The following is a 19,747-nucleotide window of genomic DNA, read 5'->3' as shown; positions in this document are numbered from 1 at the left end:
ATACTTTCCCGATAATATTTCGCATTTACCTTGACGTCAGGCTGATTGAAAACGATTGAAGAGCGCCCATCTGTGGTTACATCGGCCCAAATCATTACCTGTGGCGCGTAATGCCTCCTGGTGCCTAACCGATAACTCAAATTCTCGTATGAATGGTCGGTCAAATAAGACCTATCGTTATGGCAGTTTACGAATTGCTCAATTTGAAAAATTTTCTCGTCAGAAAATACAAGGTTCAGAAATTGACTACTTTTGACCAGGTGGAGCAACTTTTTCGCTCTCTTAAGTCTGACTTGTTGCTGCTTTGGTGTGAGATCATGCGCCTTTTGGATCTTGTAAGGCTTGACTTTGAGATCATTTTTCAGTATGCAGCGAATGCTACGGTCAAATATTTTCAGTTCTTTTGCCATTTGATTGGCACTTCGTCGGGGATTTCGCTCAAGTCGCTTTTTCACTTTCTGAACCATTTCACGTGACGTTGCAGTCTTTTGAGGACCACCTCCATGACGTTTTGCGATGCTACTAGTATCAGTGTAACGTGTAACGGTGCGATAAACAAAACCTTTATTTACTTTAAGATGCTCGAGCTCACGAACAATCGCTGGTTGTGATTTTCCAGCCAAATGTAATGCAACCACACTATTTCGTTTGAAATCCATTACTGATTTTCATTTTTCTCGTTTGCTCTCGGCAAAATGCTTCCACGCGCTTGTAAGTAAACAATGCTCTGGACTATCATTTAGCCAACTGACAATCAGCTGATGCCCGTGCACTTCGAGTGCCGGATCCTGTAGATAAAAGTACAGTAATCGGTGCTTGAGCTTGATTTATAATTTTAGACTTGGGTTGGGTAGTCTACAGGAGACCAAATGAATGGGGAAAAAATTAGTAGCAAATACACGGAAAATATTGGACATATCTGGAATGCCCTGTTAATTTTTATTTTTCCAAAAATATTCTATGCCTCTAAAACTCGACCCACTACCCGCTGCGTGTGTGCAAAAGTAATGCTAAATGCTAAGCTCCAATAAAAGTTTTAAAACATTGCATTAAAAGAATTTAAAATTTAAAAATGCGAAATTCATATGCGAAAAAATATCGTCCCTCGGGAACTTTAAACTTTTTTCAACATAATAAATTAAAAAGAGCCATTAAAGAAAACATTCACAATAACAATCTAACGAATTCTGCAACACTGCATCCATTTGACGCACAACAACAACAACAACTTGCAACTTTGTTGCAATAATTTATGTTACTCGTGATCAAATGAAACGGAAATAGCAAATGTGCGCTTAGCGCCTTTTTCTTGTTGTTATTGCATACAACACGGATTTTAATGCGCTTTCAGTGTCGCTGCAAAAGTGTTGGCTCATTGTTCTATCTACATGGAAACACACTTATACATTTATATACATATATATGTATATGTGTACTGCACACGATTACAATTTTTATTCTTATTGCCTTTGTGCATTCATTTTCTTATTAAAAATTTGCTGCATTTTAATGTTTCTCAACAGTAGCCCGAATGGAGGCAGGAGCATTTAGAAACTATTAAAGCGTAAAGCGTAGAAGGTGTAACTATCACACAGCGTAATATCACTTGCAGCTTTCGAGTTTAATGGCTCGAAAGTGATATAAATTAATGGGAGGAACTAAACAACAACACTTGGTGACCACAATTCACAAAATTACTTTGCGCGAGTACAGCGCGAAAAGGCAGCCGGGCAAGGGAAGTGCAGTGTATTAGGTAATTTGGCAGATGTGGGAAACTAAAAGTGACTAAATATATTATTACGTCGTAAATGAACATAAAAAGTTGAAAAGGATAATAATAATTATTCTTATAAAATTTTACTTAAAAATTTGTGACCTAGAGCGTATAAAATTGTACTTAATAAAAAAAAAATATTTGAAAAATAGCTGTATTCCAAGAATTTTTTCGATTTTTTTTAATTTTTCGAATTTATATAATTGTTTTAATTTTTTTTAGTGCAGATTTTATGTATGTTGCAATTGTAGTAAGAGGGAAATTTCCCAATACACTTAGAGAAGTCATGCAAGATTTACTAAACATGGTTGAAAACTGGTCAAAAGCAAATGGGCTAAGCGTCAACCCCAATAAAACTGAACTTATGCTATTTACCAGGAAACACAAAATTCCAAATATAGCTCCCCCGACTCTAGGTGGAACGGCACTGTCATTTAGTGATGAGGCCCGCTACTTAGGTCTATTACTAGACAGAAAACTAAGTTGGTAGGCAAATGTCGAAGATAGAGGAAAAAGGGCGACAATAGCACTATACTCTTGTAAACAGCTGATAGGACTAAGTTGGGGTCTCTCCCCATCTATCGTATACTGGCTTTACACAGCAATTGTCAGACCAATCTAACATACGGCATATTAGTATGGTGGCCAGCTTTAGGTAAATTGTACATCAAAAGAACCATGGCACACGTACAAAGAATGGCCAGTCTTTGCATCTGCGGGGCCCTCAGAACCACACCCACAGATGCACTAAATATTATGCTTAACATTTTACCAATAGAGCAATTCGGTAAGCAAACAGCTGCCAAAGCAACTCTCAGACTAAGAGAAATCGGCCTACTCAGAACGTACCAAAGAGGACACTCCTCAATTTTAGAAAAATTCCCCTGCATTCCTGGCACAACGGATTTCTGTAAGACCAAGGATATCAACTTAAATACATCCTTTGTTACAGTATTTCCTTCCAAAGAGGAATGGGATAACGGGCTTATTGTTAAGAAAAATGATTTAAACATCTACACAGATGGCTCAAAACTGGACAACAAGTAGGTGGAGGGGTCTACTCCAATAAACTCGGTGTGTGCCAATCATTTCGCTTACGTGACCATTGCAGTGTATTTCAGGCGGAAGTCACTGCCATAAAAGAGGGACTTACGGTAATAAAAACGAGAGTATTATTCACAAATGAAGTCTTCATTTACTCGGACAGTCAAGCGGCAATAAAAGCGCTTGAATCAAAACCGCACTCGTCAAAAACAGTTCTAAATGTTTTAAACTATTAAACGACGTATCTAAGTGCTACAACGTGCACCTTATCTGGGTGCCAGACCACAGGAATATTGCAGGAAACTGTATGGCGGATTAACTTGCACGAACCGGTACAACGCTTGATCTCGAACCGGATAAGACGCTGATACCCATGCCCATAGCCACTTGTAAATTACTTATAGACAGGGAAACCATCAAAAAGATAAATACAATCTGGCAAAACCTCACAACATGCGAACTAAGCAGACAGACATGGCCGAACTGGAACAGCGGTCGATCGAAGATCTTCCTAAGATTTAACAGAGAAGCTATAAGAAAAATGATAGGTGTATTAACTGGTCATTGTTTAATAGGCAGCCACGCTAGAAGGTTAGGACTCCCGTACTTCGATTTGTGTAGAAGCTGTCTTAATACAGAAGAAGAGAAAACAGTCAGACACCTTCTATGTGAGTGAGAAAGCTACCTATGAGAAGGCTGTGCACTCTTGATACAGCATTTCTTACCGATGTAGCGGACATAGCCCATCTAAAACTAACGAAGCTCTGCTCGTTTATTAAAGCTACCGGATGGCTTGAAAAGGAACACGTAGAGTAAGGATAAGCTCCAGTGGTATAACAATGGGCCTGCGAAAGGTCTAAGTGTGTCTTTATGACAACCACCCCACTTAGCTTTGTATTATTAATCTTAATTTTAAATAATTTTTGGTTTTTTAATTTCACAATTTTTGGACTTTTTTTATCACTCTCAAATGAAAGCTTGCACATTTTCATTTAAAATTATATCTAACAGTTTTATGGAGACATACAACTTTATGAACGAATTTTTTTCTAGAACTCACTTTCCCGCCACGGGTTCGTGCATTTAATTAACGTAGTGTAATTATAAAAAAAAATATCAATCAACAATACATAATTTAAAATTGAAAAAAAAAAAAATTTACCAAAATGTTTGTTGGATTTTTTTTAAATTTTTAATGAAAAATACAAATATTAAATGAAAAATACACAGTAAAAATTATAAAAAAAAAGAATTTTTTTTTGTCATATATTTATTTTTGTTTTTGCAACTGGGGGTACATAAAGCTGAAGCTTTTTGAGCGCATCAGATTTCCAACCATCAACTTTGTTTTTGAATTACTTGTTTACTAAATACGTAAAGTGTGAGAGATGAAAATCTTTACAGGTATTTTGACCTTTCCGCGCTCCTGTCTAATTGTACTCAGCAGCTGTTCGCAAGTGTCAAGCATTATTGACGTACGACCTCATTTGGAAAAATTATTGCGTAAACAAAATTTTCGGCACCTACCAAATACTCCCTCCCTTTTTCAAAATTTATGCTACTGTATGCATAATAAACATTTGAATACACACAGAATGGAAATTATGAAGTTTTTAGGTGAGCACACTTGACATGTTTTGCCCCAAATGCCATATGTTTTGCCAAGCCTCCTACGCTGATGTACCTGAGTGGTCCTCTATATAAAATAAAAATTTGTCTTAGTTAACGAATCACCTGGAACGCTATTTGTCACATTGCTGTCCACAGGAGAGTCGCAACTGTCAAACTTGTGTAACTCGACGCAGGCCGATAATTCCCTATAGTCAATTATCAGACTGGGTCGAGATGCAAATGTTTAACAGGTGCGTCTCTCCTGTGGACAGGAATGTGACAAATATAAACAAATGTAAATAATAAAGAAGAAGAATTAATAATCATATCTGTTATAGATCTATAAAAGAATGGATGAATATCTACATCAATATCTCCTAGTTTGTCGAAACTGATTCCAGATACACTTGCAATAGCTAATCAAAATTTTATCACAATCGAATGAGCGGCTCCCGAGTTAAATACATAACTACAAATAAACTCCCACATTCTTATACAATATATGAATAAAATAACGCTAGTATCTTTTCTCTGCTGAGTTTCATTCATAAAAACAAAGTCTTATGGAAAAGTAAAAAAAAAAACATTTCCGACAATCAATTTTATTGGTAATTAGTTTTTAAAATGGATTAATAAAAGTTTAAAATGTATTTTTTGTTAAGTAGTTACCTTTTATCACTTCTCCGTTACAGATATCTGATAACGAAAGAGATTGATGAACGACGCCTTTTGCCACTATCTACATATTTATCAAAATTATTGGGTATAAAAGCACTCACCAAACAGAGCAAAACCATTAGTTCTACTATAACTGTTTTAAGAGTATCAACATGAAAATCGCTTTGAGTTTGTTCTGTGTGCTGGCGCTCTTCGGTGCTATTCAGGTAAATAAACCACAAACTATCTACAAATTTAAGAGTACTTCCAAGTGCGGTAAGCGCTGCCTATAATCCATATAACTTTTTGTAACCAATATGCAAACTGCAAATTCACCTATCTCTATTATTATTAATTGTAAATTTCTACACTATTATTAAATAAATATTTTTTCTGCTCCTACAGGCAGAAATGATCCGACTTCCCCATTTAATGTTTACCCTTCCTAATGCAACCACTTCGGAAACGGTTAACAATACGGACGCGAAATCTTTGTGCTGGCAAACTTATCTGCCTTTACTTTCCGACAACTCCGCGCTCTTTACGGCTACTTCTCGTCAGTTAGTCAACTGCCTCAGTGATGGACATGAACAAACCCAGTGCGCACAGAAATATCAACCTATTTTTGCAGACATCAAAGCAAATTCCACAGTTATTTCTCAAAAAATTGCTGAATGCTTAAAGGCAGATTCCACTTCTACTTCCAGTTCTGATGCATCAGTAAAGTCTAATTGATTTGTAAGATTTTAAGGAAATTATCAACAAATTCGTACTTTGTATTTTAAAATTTATGAAAATTAGAAACGCAAAAAAAGTGTAATTGTTGCTGCTAAAAATATTAAAAAAAAAATAATAATATTGAATAAAATATAAGAAGTGATTAACCAAAAACGATCACAACATTTTATTTCACTGGTATTTAGTTAATAAGTTTTAGTTTATTACTAAAGCGCAGCCGCTGTTGAGTATGTGACTATCATTTGGAAACACACAAGTTCGAATCTTCGTGTATGATAGACCAAAATGAAAGAACAAAATTTTTCTAATCGTGGTCACGCCTTGGCAGACAACGGCAAAACTCCGACTGTATTTCTGCCATAAAAAATCTCCTCCTAAAAATATCTGCCATTAGGAGTAGGCTTAAAACTGTAGGCCTATGATTCAAGCACCCGAACTGTGGGTAAGCGCCAATTATATACATATGCATATAAACCGCTAAGTGAAATACTTCAATCCGTTCATCAAAAAGTCGCTTTATGTAATTTTTTATTTCGTTTAAAATTTTGTTATGCTTCAGTAATCTCAAATCCATTGTGTAACTTCAATGCTGATAGAATAGGAAGCGTCCAACGTCACTTTATTCGTTTCGCTCTTTAATCGCTTAGTGACGACGTCCCGTCTTACAGTGCCTCTTCCTACTTAGAGTTAGTGACGGTGCATTCGAAACTGGTCAGGGAATGCTTGACCTCACTTTCGACTGCGTCCGAATTCTGTGACATAAGCCTCATCTGGGTTGCTGGTCACAGCGACATTGCAGGAAACTGTGAGGTGAATCAGCTGGCCAGACAAGGGACATGTGAGGTGATTTCCCCGCGAAGGAAGAGAATTGAGATCCCCCTGACTACCTGCGGTCTGTTCCTGGAAAGATGGGCATCGCGCCAACTCAGCGAGGATTGGGCAAGTTCACAAACTTATAAGGTAGCGAAATCCTTCTGGCCATGTGTAGACCGGGGTCGCTTGCATTCAATTTCTTTTCATTTTATGATTTAATTTATTTACTCCGCTAATTCTCGACTGGGTTGGTGGCCATTCTCCTTTAAAAGTGATTCTTCATCGAATTCAAAAAGCTTTCCGCTCCGAGACGTCAACGTCGCCATTTTTGAACTTGGCAAACTATTTCCGTGCTGCAGACTCACCTGTGACACCTCCTCCATAATTGGCGCAAATATTCCGGACTGCTTCAAATCGATGTCTCGTTTTATTGGATTACATATTGAGCCTGTTTAAAGAAATTATTCTTAGAAGGAGAAAGCACCCAAGCGAACTGCAACCGTCTACGATTTGATCGCATGGTATGGGGACCATTTCCCTCAGTCATGGCTGAGATCTTGGAAGGGTCTTTGGTTATGTCACTGTGTTGCCAGCTGCTTGATTAAATAGAGCTGATACTATTTACCAGAAAATACAACCCTCCACACTTTAGACTTCCCAGATTAAATAATTACATTATCTCGTTTTCATTGGAAGTTACGTACATATCTTGGAGTGATACTTGACTCCAAACTCCATTGGAAGCTACACATTGAAAATCGAGTAAAGAAGGCCAGTATAGCTTTCTACTCCTGCAAGCCACATATCAGTTCTTTGGATGTAGAGATGTATAGTGGCTTTGCTTATTTCAACGTACGGGTGACTGGTTTGGTAGGAAGATCTTCAAGAAGGCTATAATATCAATAAACTGCGGAAGATATAAGGAACTGCATGTACTGGCATCACCGGAACATTTAGAGCTTGCTGCAGTATTGCCCTTAATTTTGTTTTGTACTTACTTCTCATCCATTTTTACGTTAAAGTGAAGATAATCCTCAAGAAACATGGTAGCATTTTTAGGCAGGTAACGCCACATTTCTCTGAGTTTTGTACATTTCTCTTAGTTTGCAAACTGTAGTTTGAGGGCCGCGCCCGGCCAATCTCTCCAACTAGGCAAGATTAGATAGAGAAGAAAATCTGTACCGTTGTCTTCACAAGTACCTCTGTCTTCAATGACGGTTCCAAGATGGAATCAGGAGTAGGGACAGGAGTTTTTTCTAAATTAACCAAATACTGCTAGTGTTTTTCAGTCAAAAGTCCCTGCAATATTTCAGGTATGCAGAATGCTGGGAGAACGTAGGAGCCAGGCAGAAATTAACATTTTATTCTATAGTCTAGCAGCGATCAAGGCACAGACGACGCCATGATGCAGATCTAAACTGGTCAAATACCGAAAAGAATAGATAAATTCTCTTGGATTTGCAGTTCACATTTCTCTGATCTGGGTTACAGGAGATAGGAACATGGAGGAAAATGATATGGCAGAACAGATGGAGGAATAACACTTCATTTACATACATTTGGAACGATTAATTTTATCTCACAGCTGCTTCATTCCCCTTTTTGTTTAATTATTTCTAAAATCTTGCTTTTATATATTTATATTCACTATTTTATCCCTCTACAAAAAATAGACAAATAAACTGGCCAATTTGGATAAGAGCGGGATCACTTTTTTCATCAACATTCTTCGCACAGGTCACGTTTTCCTCCTCCATTACAGTCCTACTCTCTATTCACACACTCTACCTCTACTCTTCTAGTTGTGTATTTATTTGTTTAATCATTCCACCAGCTTGTGTTGTTGTTATTTTTGTACCGTTGACCGTATTCCACTTTTACATTTATTATTCTTGCCATCTTTTTTGTTTACTTGCTTTTTTCTCTCTTTTCTTGCTACAAAATATTGCTTCCGGTTTTTGTTCTCATGAATTACACAAATAAATCTAACATTCAATTGAGTGAACACGAGGCGGATTTTTACCGGTTTGCAAGGCCAGTCTTTCACACTTTCCCCATGCCACCCGTTTATGGCTGCTGTCCGCCTCCTTGAGCCAACCCTGCCAACACTCCGCACGGTCAATCGTTTCGTATTCAGCAAATGTTGACTTGTTTGCAATGGTGTGAATATGTACGGTGTGTATGTGTTAGTGTATGTGTGGCAGTTCTACAACGAGAGTGTTAAAATACACAAATCCACCTATCTGGACCACCCAGCTGGCGTAACAATGCAAGCAATGTTTGTTCTAGCCTTCATTCTAGATTATATCGCTGTTGTTGTATTCGTTGTGTTGTCGTTGTTGTTATTATTGTTATTGATCAGCTTAATACCTTGCGCAAATAACCAGATACATATTTTCCTCAATTGGTATTTATTTATGTTTATAGTCTGGTTAACCTCACCCTTTCGCCTCTACATAATGTGGATAAATTTGTACTGTTGACCAGCAAGCAAATGTTTTGCTCTGTTGTGGATTGAAGAGGGTTCGGGTTATGGGTTATGGGTTATGCATCGAGTTGCATTAGCAGCATTTCAAAAACTATTATCATTTTCTTTTATTTTTATTTAGTTTGAAAGGAGTTGTTTAAATGGCAAGAGGCAGATTGGGTTTGTTTGATAGGATGTGGAGGAAAACCAGAAGCAGCTCTCAGCATGGGCTACGCTTGAAATTCTCAAATTTATAGTTTAAAATCTACTTGAATCTTTTGTGGCAGTGTGAGCACTGTAGTACAAATGTGTATATAGTTACATATATATGCACGTACACTTTGCGACATTGCTAGCGTATCTATATTTTATCAGAATTGAAGCTTTCGTTCTGTTTGGTAGGCGACAGTCGTAATAACGAAGTTTTTTATAAAAAGTCGAGTCAAATCACATAGATTTGCTATCAAAAAAAGTAAAAAATATATAGTTCTCATTTGCTACAAGTCTGTTATAATAAAAAAAATTCAAGAAATGCGTCAAAAGTATTCAATTCACCTATGCAATGCATATTACATATCCCTTTAAGTGAAAGTATAGATACATTTTCATTTAATTAGTTATCGCTAAGAATGTTTCACACATCACAAAAGAAAAACTAAATGGTCAATTCTCGTTCTATGAGAATGTTAAGTGATAAGAAGTTTTCATTTTAATTTTCACAGACATATTTCACCCCCAGCGTGGTCTTTGTATCGAAAAAAGGGCGTAGCATCTCAGCGCAAAAAATGTTAAAAATCAAAGCGATTACCCAGAAAAATTCTGATTAAAAAGTTGAGAGTTTTGATTAAATTTGGAAACAAATTTAAAAAATTTTGTACAAAGTTTGAAACATTATGCTGTATTTTTATTAAAAAATCAGGGTATGCTTATAATTTTGCAACAGAGTGTGTATGGAAGAATGGTGGTTAAGGCAAGTATATAACTTAAAATTTGAGGAGAGTGTCAGAAATAGAAAAAAAGGGAAACAAATTATCTGTTTATCAACTTTGTTTAACATTTCGTATTTCGATCTGACAAACAAAGAAAAGTAACCACCACAATAATTTATTTTATAGTAGCAAATGGAATGTCTTATCGGCTGTGTGTTATAGTGTTTCTTTATTTTTCAATGATTTGCTATACGTATTTTAATATAACTCTAAAAATTATCGGCATACCACTACGAAACTTTAAGGGATTAATGAGCATAATTTCAGCTAATAATAAAAATAATAAGAAGAAAATCTGAGGACGTGATAAAACAAAACAAAAAATGCCACAAATTTATAACAAACTAGCAAACCCGGCCCCCTTCGCTGGGCACACTAAAATAGAATATATATGGTTTAGAACAGAAAATATATGGTTTTCATATTATTTATTTCTTTATTCTTTATTCAAGCGCTTTGGCATAAACAATACTTTTTGTTTTTCTAATTGTTTTTGAGTAAATGTAAAATATAAATTGAAAATCAAGAAAAAAGAAGATTGTTTTTAAATTTCAAATCAACGCATATGAATAAACAATCGTCTTTTTTCCTGATCATCCATGAATTTTTCGTTTCAATTTATATGTTTTATTAAGCATTGGAGCTTTTCTAACCATTATCCATTTATATTTTTCAAAAAAAAAAAAAACGAAAAAAATTGTTTTTTCCACGAACACATAATTTCATTCGGATTTCACATTAAATTCTCAAATTTCGTAAGAAATTATTCACTGTTCCAAAATCCACTCCAAAAAAATTCACAAACAATTTTTACATGTTGCACTTACGTTTTTCCCTTATGGCATCCAAATCAGAAAGAAATATTGACACATTGTAACTCACACTGTCAATTTGACAGTTCAGTTCCGCCCCAAGCGTTAAACAAGTAAGCGACATTATGGCTGGCTCAAAAGAACGCTGTACCCGTTGCCACTGCTCCGAATTACAATCAAACCTTACGAAACCCATTTTCAATACTTACTTAACAATGTGTGTAAGTTTGGTTTAATTCGGTGCAAAGACACGGCGGGTCCACGTTTTGGCATATATTTCGAGACCCTAGTCATCAATAGGTATGAAAATTACCCCGTATTAAAGCACTTATCAACAGCTTTCATTTGATACCCATATTGTACATACACAACCAAAGGTTACCCGGGTCCACGTTTTGACCTATATCTCGAGCCCTATCCACCAATAGGTATCCAAACTATACGGAAACCATCTTCAATACCTTCTTAACAATGTGTGTAAGTTTGGTTTAATTCGGTACAGACACGGCCGGTTAGCGAACACACACAAAAAGTTGACTTTATTTTATATGTAAGATTTTTTTCAGTTTGTGTCCGAAAAATCCAAATATCTTACGGAACCCTATTTTTTTCCAAAATAAAATGTAATCCATGTTACTCTTGGATAATGTAGTTTTCGAATGGTGAAAGAATTTTTAAAATCGGTCCAGTAGTTTTTGAGCCTATTCGTTACAAACAAACAAACAAACAAAGTTTTCCTCTTTATAATATTAGTATAGATGAATGAAATAGTATAGATGAATGAAACAGATCTGAATTTTTCCCAAAACAAAAAAAAAAATTCTCCACAAATAAATGAAACAAATCTGAATTTTTCTAAAAATTTTTCTAAAAATTTTTCTCCAAAAAATTATTTTTTTTTCCACAAAAATTAATTACAAAAAATTATTTTTTTCTTCACAAAAAAAAAATTTTTTTATGTTCGCTTAATTGAAAATTTTAATATTTTTAGAAACAACAGAGGAGCGCATAGTGCAAACAATAAAAAAAGCGAGTAAGGAAAGAGCTGTAAAACTAAATTTTGTTTGAAATTCTCGACTTGCTCCCTTTCGCATGTGCCACACTTGAATTATTATCTATAGCTTCTTCAGTCTTATTCAGGTTGGCCTTTAACAAACGAACTTAGAAAAATTAAAAAAAAATGCTCAAATATTAAAACAAAATGTGATGTATGACCGCTCGTAGAACAAAAACTGCTTTTTTTTATATGGCGCTGATAACGTCGCCGAGTGTATTTGTTTACTTACGTACTTACGTGCTTATAAATACAAATAAATACACGCTGGTTTTATGTTTTATGTTTGCCGTTCACTTTTGTTTGCTCAACGTTGCTTACCTGCTGCATGTAACTGCTGCATTGCTATGAGCGCAGCGAACCGCGAAGCGTGAAACATGAGAAACCACATCGGAGGTTGCATTTGTTTTTGATAATTTATTTACGTAGGGTATTTGTGGAAGGAATGCAGAATTTATGCTTGAATATTTCGCATTTAGCACTTAGGGGAAATGTTCGTAGAGATTCTTGTACTTTTTAAATTATTAGTCAAAAATAATGATTGAAATTGGTATTTATGATTTCTTAGATACAACACTCGTAAATATAAATATGTAATACTTTTTCTAAATAAATGTGAAATTAGTTGAGCCACACCACAACGCTCCGTTGTCTTAACCGCAACGGCATTTACTCTCATCTATTATTGGTGCCATAGCCATAAACAGCTGATATTTACATATATTATCATTTATTTGTTCATATCGAAAGTGCAGAAACGAAAGAAAAGATAACAACAGGAGCAGTGACGCGGAAATTAGTTATTTATTCATTAATATAATGGATTTATATCCCATAATGCGGTAATCAACAATCAGCTGGTTATGGTTACGGCGAAAACCAACATGCAATTATTTTGTACGGGTTCCCCTTATGACTACGACATTATTATGGCACGTTAACTCTAATCGATAATAGTGTTCTCCATAGGATGGTTCGATAAGCATATTTGTGTCGCTATCGTTATAATACCTCTAACTGGACCTTAAGGTGGAGTGAGTGACATGGCGGATATATTTATTTAAAGGACGCACGGATACAACAAAACTTTCGTTAATAGAAGTTATTACACATATGTACATATGATTGATAAATAGAGATTTATCATTTATCGTGAACGAATAGTCTAAAGTGAGGTAGATTTCTATATCTTGCTCTTAGAGTATTGGATTATTTTGATTAGAATATTTCTTAATATTACGTACAGCGAACCAAAAATAAACTGGGCCACTTGTTTGTTCTAACTTCAATCCTTTATTACTTGAGAATGTTTCCATCAATTTTCAAACAGTAAAGGCTAATATAAATTGCTCAACTCAGTGCTTTTATTATAAAAAAAAAACGAAAATTATAGAGTATTTAGATTATTTAGAAGTTTTATAATAAACAAAAAAAAATGACTTAATTTTAAAACTCAAACATAAAGTGGGACACTAATGAAAATATGAAAATGAAGGAAAATTGATGATCTAATGGACTATGAATAAGTTCGTGCGGTTTTTTTTCGAAATTTGAAACTTTATTGACGTAAAATGGTTACAAATTTAATATTCAAAATATTGTCCATCGCTTACTACTACTTTTTCCCATCTTTCTGGCAATTCACGGATTCCCTTTGTGAAAAATTCGGTCGGTTTTGCCGCAATCCACGAATCGATCCATTTTTTGACTTCATCGTAATTACGGAAGTGCTGGTCAGCCAGGCCATGTTGCATCGATCGGAAGAGATAGTAATCGGATGGCGCAAGGTCTGGACTATACGGCGGGTGGGGTAGGACATCCCATTTCAGCGTTTCTAAGTATGTTTTGACCACTTGTGCAACATGTGGCCGAGCATTGTCATGTTGCAAAATAACTTTGTCGTGTCTATCGGCGTATTGCGGCCGTTTTTCTCGCAGTGCTCGGCTCAAACGCATCAATTGTCGTCGGTAGACATCCCCCGTAATCGTTTCATTCGGTTTCAGTAGCTCATAATACACAACACCCAGCTGGTCCCACCAGATACACAGCATAACCTTCAGGCCATGAATATTCTGCGCCGACGTCGATGTTGAAGCATGGCCAGGGTATCCATACGTTGCCCGACGTTTTGGATTGTCGTAATGGACCCACTTTTCATCGCCAGTCACAATTCGATGCAAAAAACCCTTTCTTTTGTGCCGTTGAAGCAGTTGTTCGCATGCCATAAAACGACGTTCAACGTCTCTTGGCTTCAATTCATACGGCACCCAATGGCCTACCTTTCGGATCATTCCCATGGCTTTTAAACGTTTGGAAATGGTTGATTGATCAACTCCCAAAGTTTTTGCAACCTCTTCTTGCGTTTGAGCCGGATCTTGATCGAGCAATTCCTCCAATTCGGTATCCATGAACTTTGGCGGCGCACCCTCGCGTTCTTCGTCTTCCAAGCCAAAATCACCACTTTTAAAGCGTGCAAACCACTTCTGGCACGTTCGCTCAGATAGAGCATGCTCACCATAAACTTCCACCAAGATACGATGACTTTCGGCTGCTTTTTTCTTCATATTAAAATAATGAAGAAGAATTCCCCGCAAAAACACATTATTTGGCACGAAATTCGACATTTTCAAGTGTGGTAAAAATATTGTTGTTTACGCTTCAAATAAAAAACTTATACTGACGTTTGTGCCTTACGACAGTAGCTCTCCAATGAATGTTTGGAAATGTGGATCGATGGAATAATAATCAAGTTACGCCATCTGTTGTAAAACCGTAACGAACTTATTCATAGTCCTATTAATATTTTGCGCAGTATACCCGATAGACTAAACTGATGATACCTGTCATGTCCGATTGACTGTCGCAAACCATTCTGTCATTAAGCAGAGGGGAGTGCAGACGGCTGGTTGAACTGATGACGGGCCACTTTCTGTGGGCGAAGCACATGGAAAGGGTGGGCATCTCAGACAGTGTACTCTACCTAGCTTGTGAAGAGGAGGATGAGAGGACAGACCACTTTCTGTGCGTCTGCTCCGCCTTTGCTCGAATCAGGTTTGAGGTCTTTGGCACTGATGTGTTAAGAAGCGACCACCTTGGCTCCTTGTCACCACAAGATCTAGTCAGATTTCTTCGGAGATCGGGTAGATTTAAAGAAAATTAAAAGGGAATCCAAGTGTAGTGCAATGGACTTAATTAATGTGCTGCACTTGCTAGTTGTCCCGACAAAAAAAAAATACCCGAGCACTAATAACTGCTTGTAGATATCGTTGCATAGATTCTACTAGAGTTTTGGTCTCTTAGAATATTTTTCCACATCTCTTCAATAGCTGATTTTAGGTTGCTAGTAACTGTAATTTTTTGACAGTTTTGGGAATATACTGCTTTAATATTTCTAGATAACTCATTTTTGTCTTAGCACTTGCAATAAAACAAAACGAGCCCACTCCATTTTTTGTCATTCCTCCCCAAATCATTACGTGCTCCATGTTTCGCAATACCTTAGACGGATTGAGCGCTGTACCTTCCTTTCTCTAAACAAAACTGCGGCCATCCGACCGCAATCAGTTGAATTTCGACTCTTCGGGGAAAAGAGTGTGGCTTTAAATAACATTCGGTTTGCGCATTCTTAAGCGTAGTTCAACATTTTACTCGCATTAATATTTGAAATAAGGAGCTTTTTTCTTAGAGTGGGCTCTCTGTATTCGTTACAGTGCGGAAAAGTTCTGTTAGTTTGTGGGTGTACGTCCACAATTGATGAATTTTTGAATTAGCAATTTGAATTTAGCAATGTTTATTGCAGAAATTTTCGGGTTCCCTTTTATTCAACGTATAATCCTTCTATTGGTTACTGTTGAGTTAATGTTGGAAATTCTTCCAGTACCACTTTTTCTAAAAAAATAATGGGTTTCATTACATCTTTTCAATATATGTAATTACTACTGTTAAATTAGGTTTTTTCCAAACTTTCGTGACTTGACGCACACTTTTCCTTTCAGAATCATATTTCACCATAAGTTCTTCTAAATCACCAAGTTTCCTTATTCAGTTTTACTCTTAAAAACTTGCAACGTCAAAGGCAAAATGTGAGAAATAAAACTAAATTTTGCAGTTTCATTATGAAAAAAACAAAACTTAATTTTCAGTCATGGAACTATTTATTTTGATCTTTACACACTCCATTGCTTGTCTGCTTTTACACTGGAACTGTGTAGTTCAAAATTGTCAAATATGATTGGCGTATGACGCCATTAGTAAAAATTATATATCTTCCGATAGGATGATTAATTTTTCCCCATCTTGCCTACCCAAATGTAAGAATCCAATAGTTTAGCACAGAATGGGCATAAAGGCGAAAACTTAAATAAAGTTCGCCTAAAATACAATTTTTACCTCGAAATCGCCGTTACTCCCTATTCATTGTGAATTTGTTACACATGTACACCTGAAAATCGATTGAGATAACATAGACATGATATAGTCGATTACTAATTTTCTTGAATTGAGTCTTATTTTTCTTAAAATTGTAATGATAATGTAATGGTTGCAATTTTCAAATTTTAATTTTATTTGTTTGATAGATATTTTGTATGGATATAGAGAAAAAGGTAAATGGAATCGCAATGGAATAGGTCAAGTTACATTAACACAAACGTGAAAAATTACGAAACATTTATCAAATTCATGAAAGATATGTTCAATTTCGATTGTGCATCAGACGTTAATATGTCAACAACACAAAGAGGCACCATCATCGATTTGACTTTTTCAAGACACTTTACACTCGAAACACTCCCTTTCATATTTCCTACTTTTCCTCTCATCGTCCTATTCTCAACAGAGAAATGGTTCATTAACATGCACACAGGAAGAAGGCATATGCAAATACAAATATGTGAATTTATGTATGTACATATGCGCATATACATACATATATATGCTCACTCAAGTAGGTGTGCAGATGTCGAACGTTGCCGAATGCGGGGGCCGATTGTGCTCTTTGCCGTTCGTTCCGCGCTTTCGCTTGCAGTTCATGCAAGGTAACGACGATTGAGCAAGGTAACGACACATTTTTTCGTGCGTGCAGCCGGCTAAATTGAATTATAAGACGTTATCACGTCAAAACTTCAATCAGCATAAAGTAGTTTTACTTTTTAATTTATTTTACAAGTTCGCCTGTTCAGCTGACGTATTTTCCCCACTCTACGGCGCAGCTGACTATATTTTTTTATTATACTAAATGTCAGCAATACACAAAAAAAATTTCAGCCGGTATTAAATGAGTTGATAGACATTTTTTTTCGACATGTTTTGTACCCTCCCACAATCACACCCACCGCGGGTGCGCCAGCTGATGTTCACATTCGTTATTCATGAAAGCTTAATCACAAGTATAGTCAAGAATTTAACGGTATAAAAACGCAGTCCAAAATCGACCACTGGCTCCTGGACTAACATCACCACCGAAGATTCAAACCTTGAATAAATAGTAATTTTTAATTCTCAAATGTAGTGCTTTGTTTCATGAACGAAGTTTTTATCCCTTTTATTACAGACGATCTGCTAATTTGTCGAACGGTTGTCAAATCAAATCAAGTATAATTGCATATCGACATGTATATAAATATAAATGTATTTCATTAAAGACATAAGCAACTGCGAAATTGTTTGTTATTATAAATTGATAACTCGTGAGAATTTTTAATGTAGTACAGGGGGAGCTATCTGGACTTACAAATTTAAACCATCGATTTTTTTGATTTTGATAGCGAAAATAACACCTCTGAAGTCTTTTTAAATTCGCTTTATGATCAGAGAATTACAAAACGGGTCACTTTTCTATAGAAAAAATTCGAAAACACTAAAATCGAAAATGAAATTATCACCTGAAGCGATGATGTCAATTGGTCGCCTGGAATCTATGATTCAATTTTAAGAATACTATTTTTTGGTATCCTAATCCAAAGATGAATGAAAAGTTAAAACAAAAATTCGGAGTTACCATAAGTGAGATCAGTGCCAAAATACGTCAATATGTACGGAAAAATTGGATTGAAAAAATAGGCAACTGGCAAAATCCGCTGTGGAAATCACATGACAGCGTTCCATGTTTAGTGTCAGGGTGCTTTCTTCCCCACAAAAAAATATTTAGATAATTAAATTAAATTTAAAATAAATGGATCACCCTGTATTTTTACGCTGAGCTTCACTTTCTTTTTTTATTTATGTAAGAATTGAGTAATGCGAGGTTTTTTATCGTTTATTGTTCACTCGAAAACTCAGCGCGTGTGCCTACAGTTAATTCGTTTTAAGTTCCACCGTTTATCAGCGCACGATTGATTGATTACAAGAACTAAAAACAAAAATACGAGGACTTGTAGTTAATCTCGCTTGGTCAAGTTCAAAAATAACAAAAAAGATTTAAATTGTCGAAAAAAGTTATTGACAGTTAATCAAAAATGTATATAAATGGGGCAAAACATGTCAAGTGTGCCCGCATAAAAATTTTTTCGCTTCGATTTTGAAGAAATTTGGTGAAGATACTCTACCATAGAGTAGCATAAATTGTGCAAAAGAGGGAGTGATTGCCGAGATATAGTGAAACTATTATAAAAAGGGAAATGCTGAAACTTTATTTTTTGTTGTTGGAAAAGATTTTTCCAAAAAAAAAAAAAAACAACAATTTCATTTGGAATCTTGTATGGATATTTTTATATTTTTGAGTTTTTGTTTTAATTTTATAAAAAAATGTTTACCGTAAAGTACGAAAAAAAATTAAAAAATATTTTAATAATTTCTTACAAAAAATTACTGTTTTTATTCATTGGATTTTAATGACTTTTAAGCATACAATAAATTTTAATATTTTCAATCAATTAGACTTTACAGCTGCATTAGAACTGGAAGTAGATGTGGAATCTTCGAGCATTCAAGCCTTCAAGCATTCAGCAATTTTTTGAGAAATAGCTGTGGAATTGGCTTCGATGTTTGCAAATATAGGTTGATATTTTTGTACGCACTGGGTTTGTTCATGTCCATCACTGAGGCAATTGACTAACTGACGAGAAGTAGCCGTAAAGAGCGCGGAGTAGTCTGAAAGTAAAGGCAGATAAGTTTGCAGGCACAAAGATTTCGCGCCCGTATTGTTAACCGCTTCCGAAGTGGTTGCATTAGGAAGGGTAAACATTAAATGGGGAAGTCGGATCATTTCTGCCTGTAGGAGCAGAAAACATATTTATTTAATAATAGTGTAGAAATTTACAATTAATAATAATAGAGGTAGGTGAATTTGCAGTTTGCAAATTGGTTACAAAAAGTTATATGGATTATAGGCAGCGCTTACCGCACTTGGAAGTACTCTTAAATTTGTAGATAGTTTGTGGTTTATTTACCTGAATAGCACCGAAGAGCGCCAGCACACAGAACAAACTCAAAGCGATTTTCATGTTGATACTCTTAAAACAGTTGTAGTTGAACTAATGGTTCTGCTCTGTCTGGTGAGCGCTTTTATACGCAATAATTTTGATAAATATGTAGATAGTGGCAAAAGGCGCCGTTCATCAATCACTTTCATAATCAGATATCTGTAACGGAATAGAGATAAAATGTATCTACTTAAAAAAAAAAATACATTTGGAACTTTTATTAATCCATTTTAAAAACTAATTGCCAATGAAATTGATTGTCGGAAATGCTTTTTTATTTCGTTTAGGTTAAAAATGCGTTTTAACAGTGAAACTCAATAGCAAAAGGATAAATAAAGACAAATTTTGTATTCCCCTTATATATGTT

The 19,747-nt window shown here is 35.6% G+C and overlaps 2 protein-coding genes across 2 annotated transcripts; one reads left to right on the top strand and one right to left on the bottom strand.

Moving 5' to 3' along the window:
- The first annotated feature begins 5,240 nt into the window (after nt 1-5,240).
- Nucleotides 5,241-5,906, top strand: LOC128868452 (uncharacterized). Its single transcript, XM_054110553.1, has 2 exons — nt 5,241-5,313; nt 5,492-5,906. Exons 1-2 carry the CDS (start codon nt 5,260-5,262, stop codon nt 5,819-5,821), a joined length of 384 nt encoding a protein of 127 aa, XP_053966528.1. The 5' UTR covers nt 5,241-5,259; the 3' UTR covers nt 5,822-5,906.
- Nucleotides 5,907-18,786: 12,880 nt separating this feature from the next.
- LOC128868627 (uncharacterized) lies at nt 18,787-19,468 on the bottom strand. Its single transcript, XM_054110925.1, has 2 exons — nt 19,348-19,468; nt 18,787-19,169 (listed from the first exon to the last, which is right to left on the bottom strand). The coding sequence occupies exons 1-2, from the start codon at nt 19,399-19,401 to the stop codon at nt 18,885-18,887; spliced, it is 339 nt and encodes a 112-aa protein (XP_053966900.1). The 5' UTR covers nt 19,402-19,468; the 3' UTR covers nt 18,787-18,884.
- Nucleotides 19,469-19,747: the final 279 nt, after the last annotated feature.

The sequence above is a fragment of the Anastrepha ludens genome, chromosome 6, assembly GCF_028408465.1.
Source record: "Anastrepha ludens isolate Willacy chromosome 6, idAnaLude1.1, whole genome shotgun sequence".
In the NCBI taxonomy this organism is placed as follows: Eukaryota; Metazoa; Arthropoda; class Insecta; order Diptera; family Tephritidae; genus Anastrepha; species Anastrepha ludens.
Note: the sequence above shows the minus strand (reverse complement) of the source record. Positions and strands in the feature narration are given on the sequence as shown.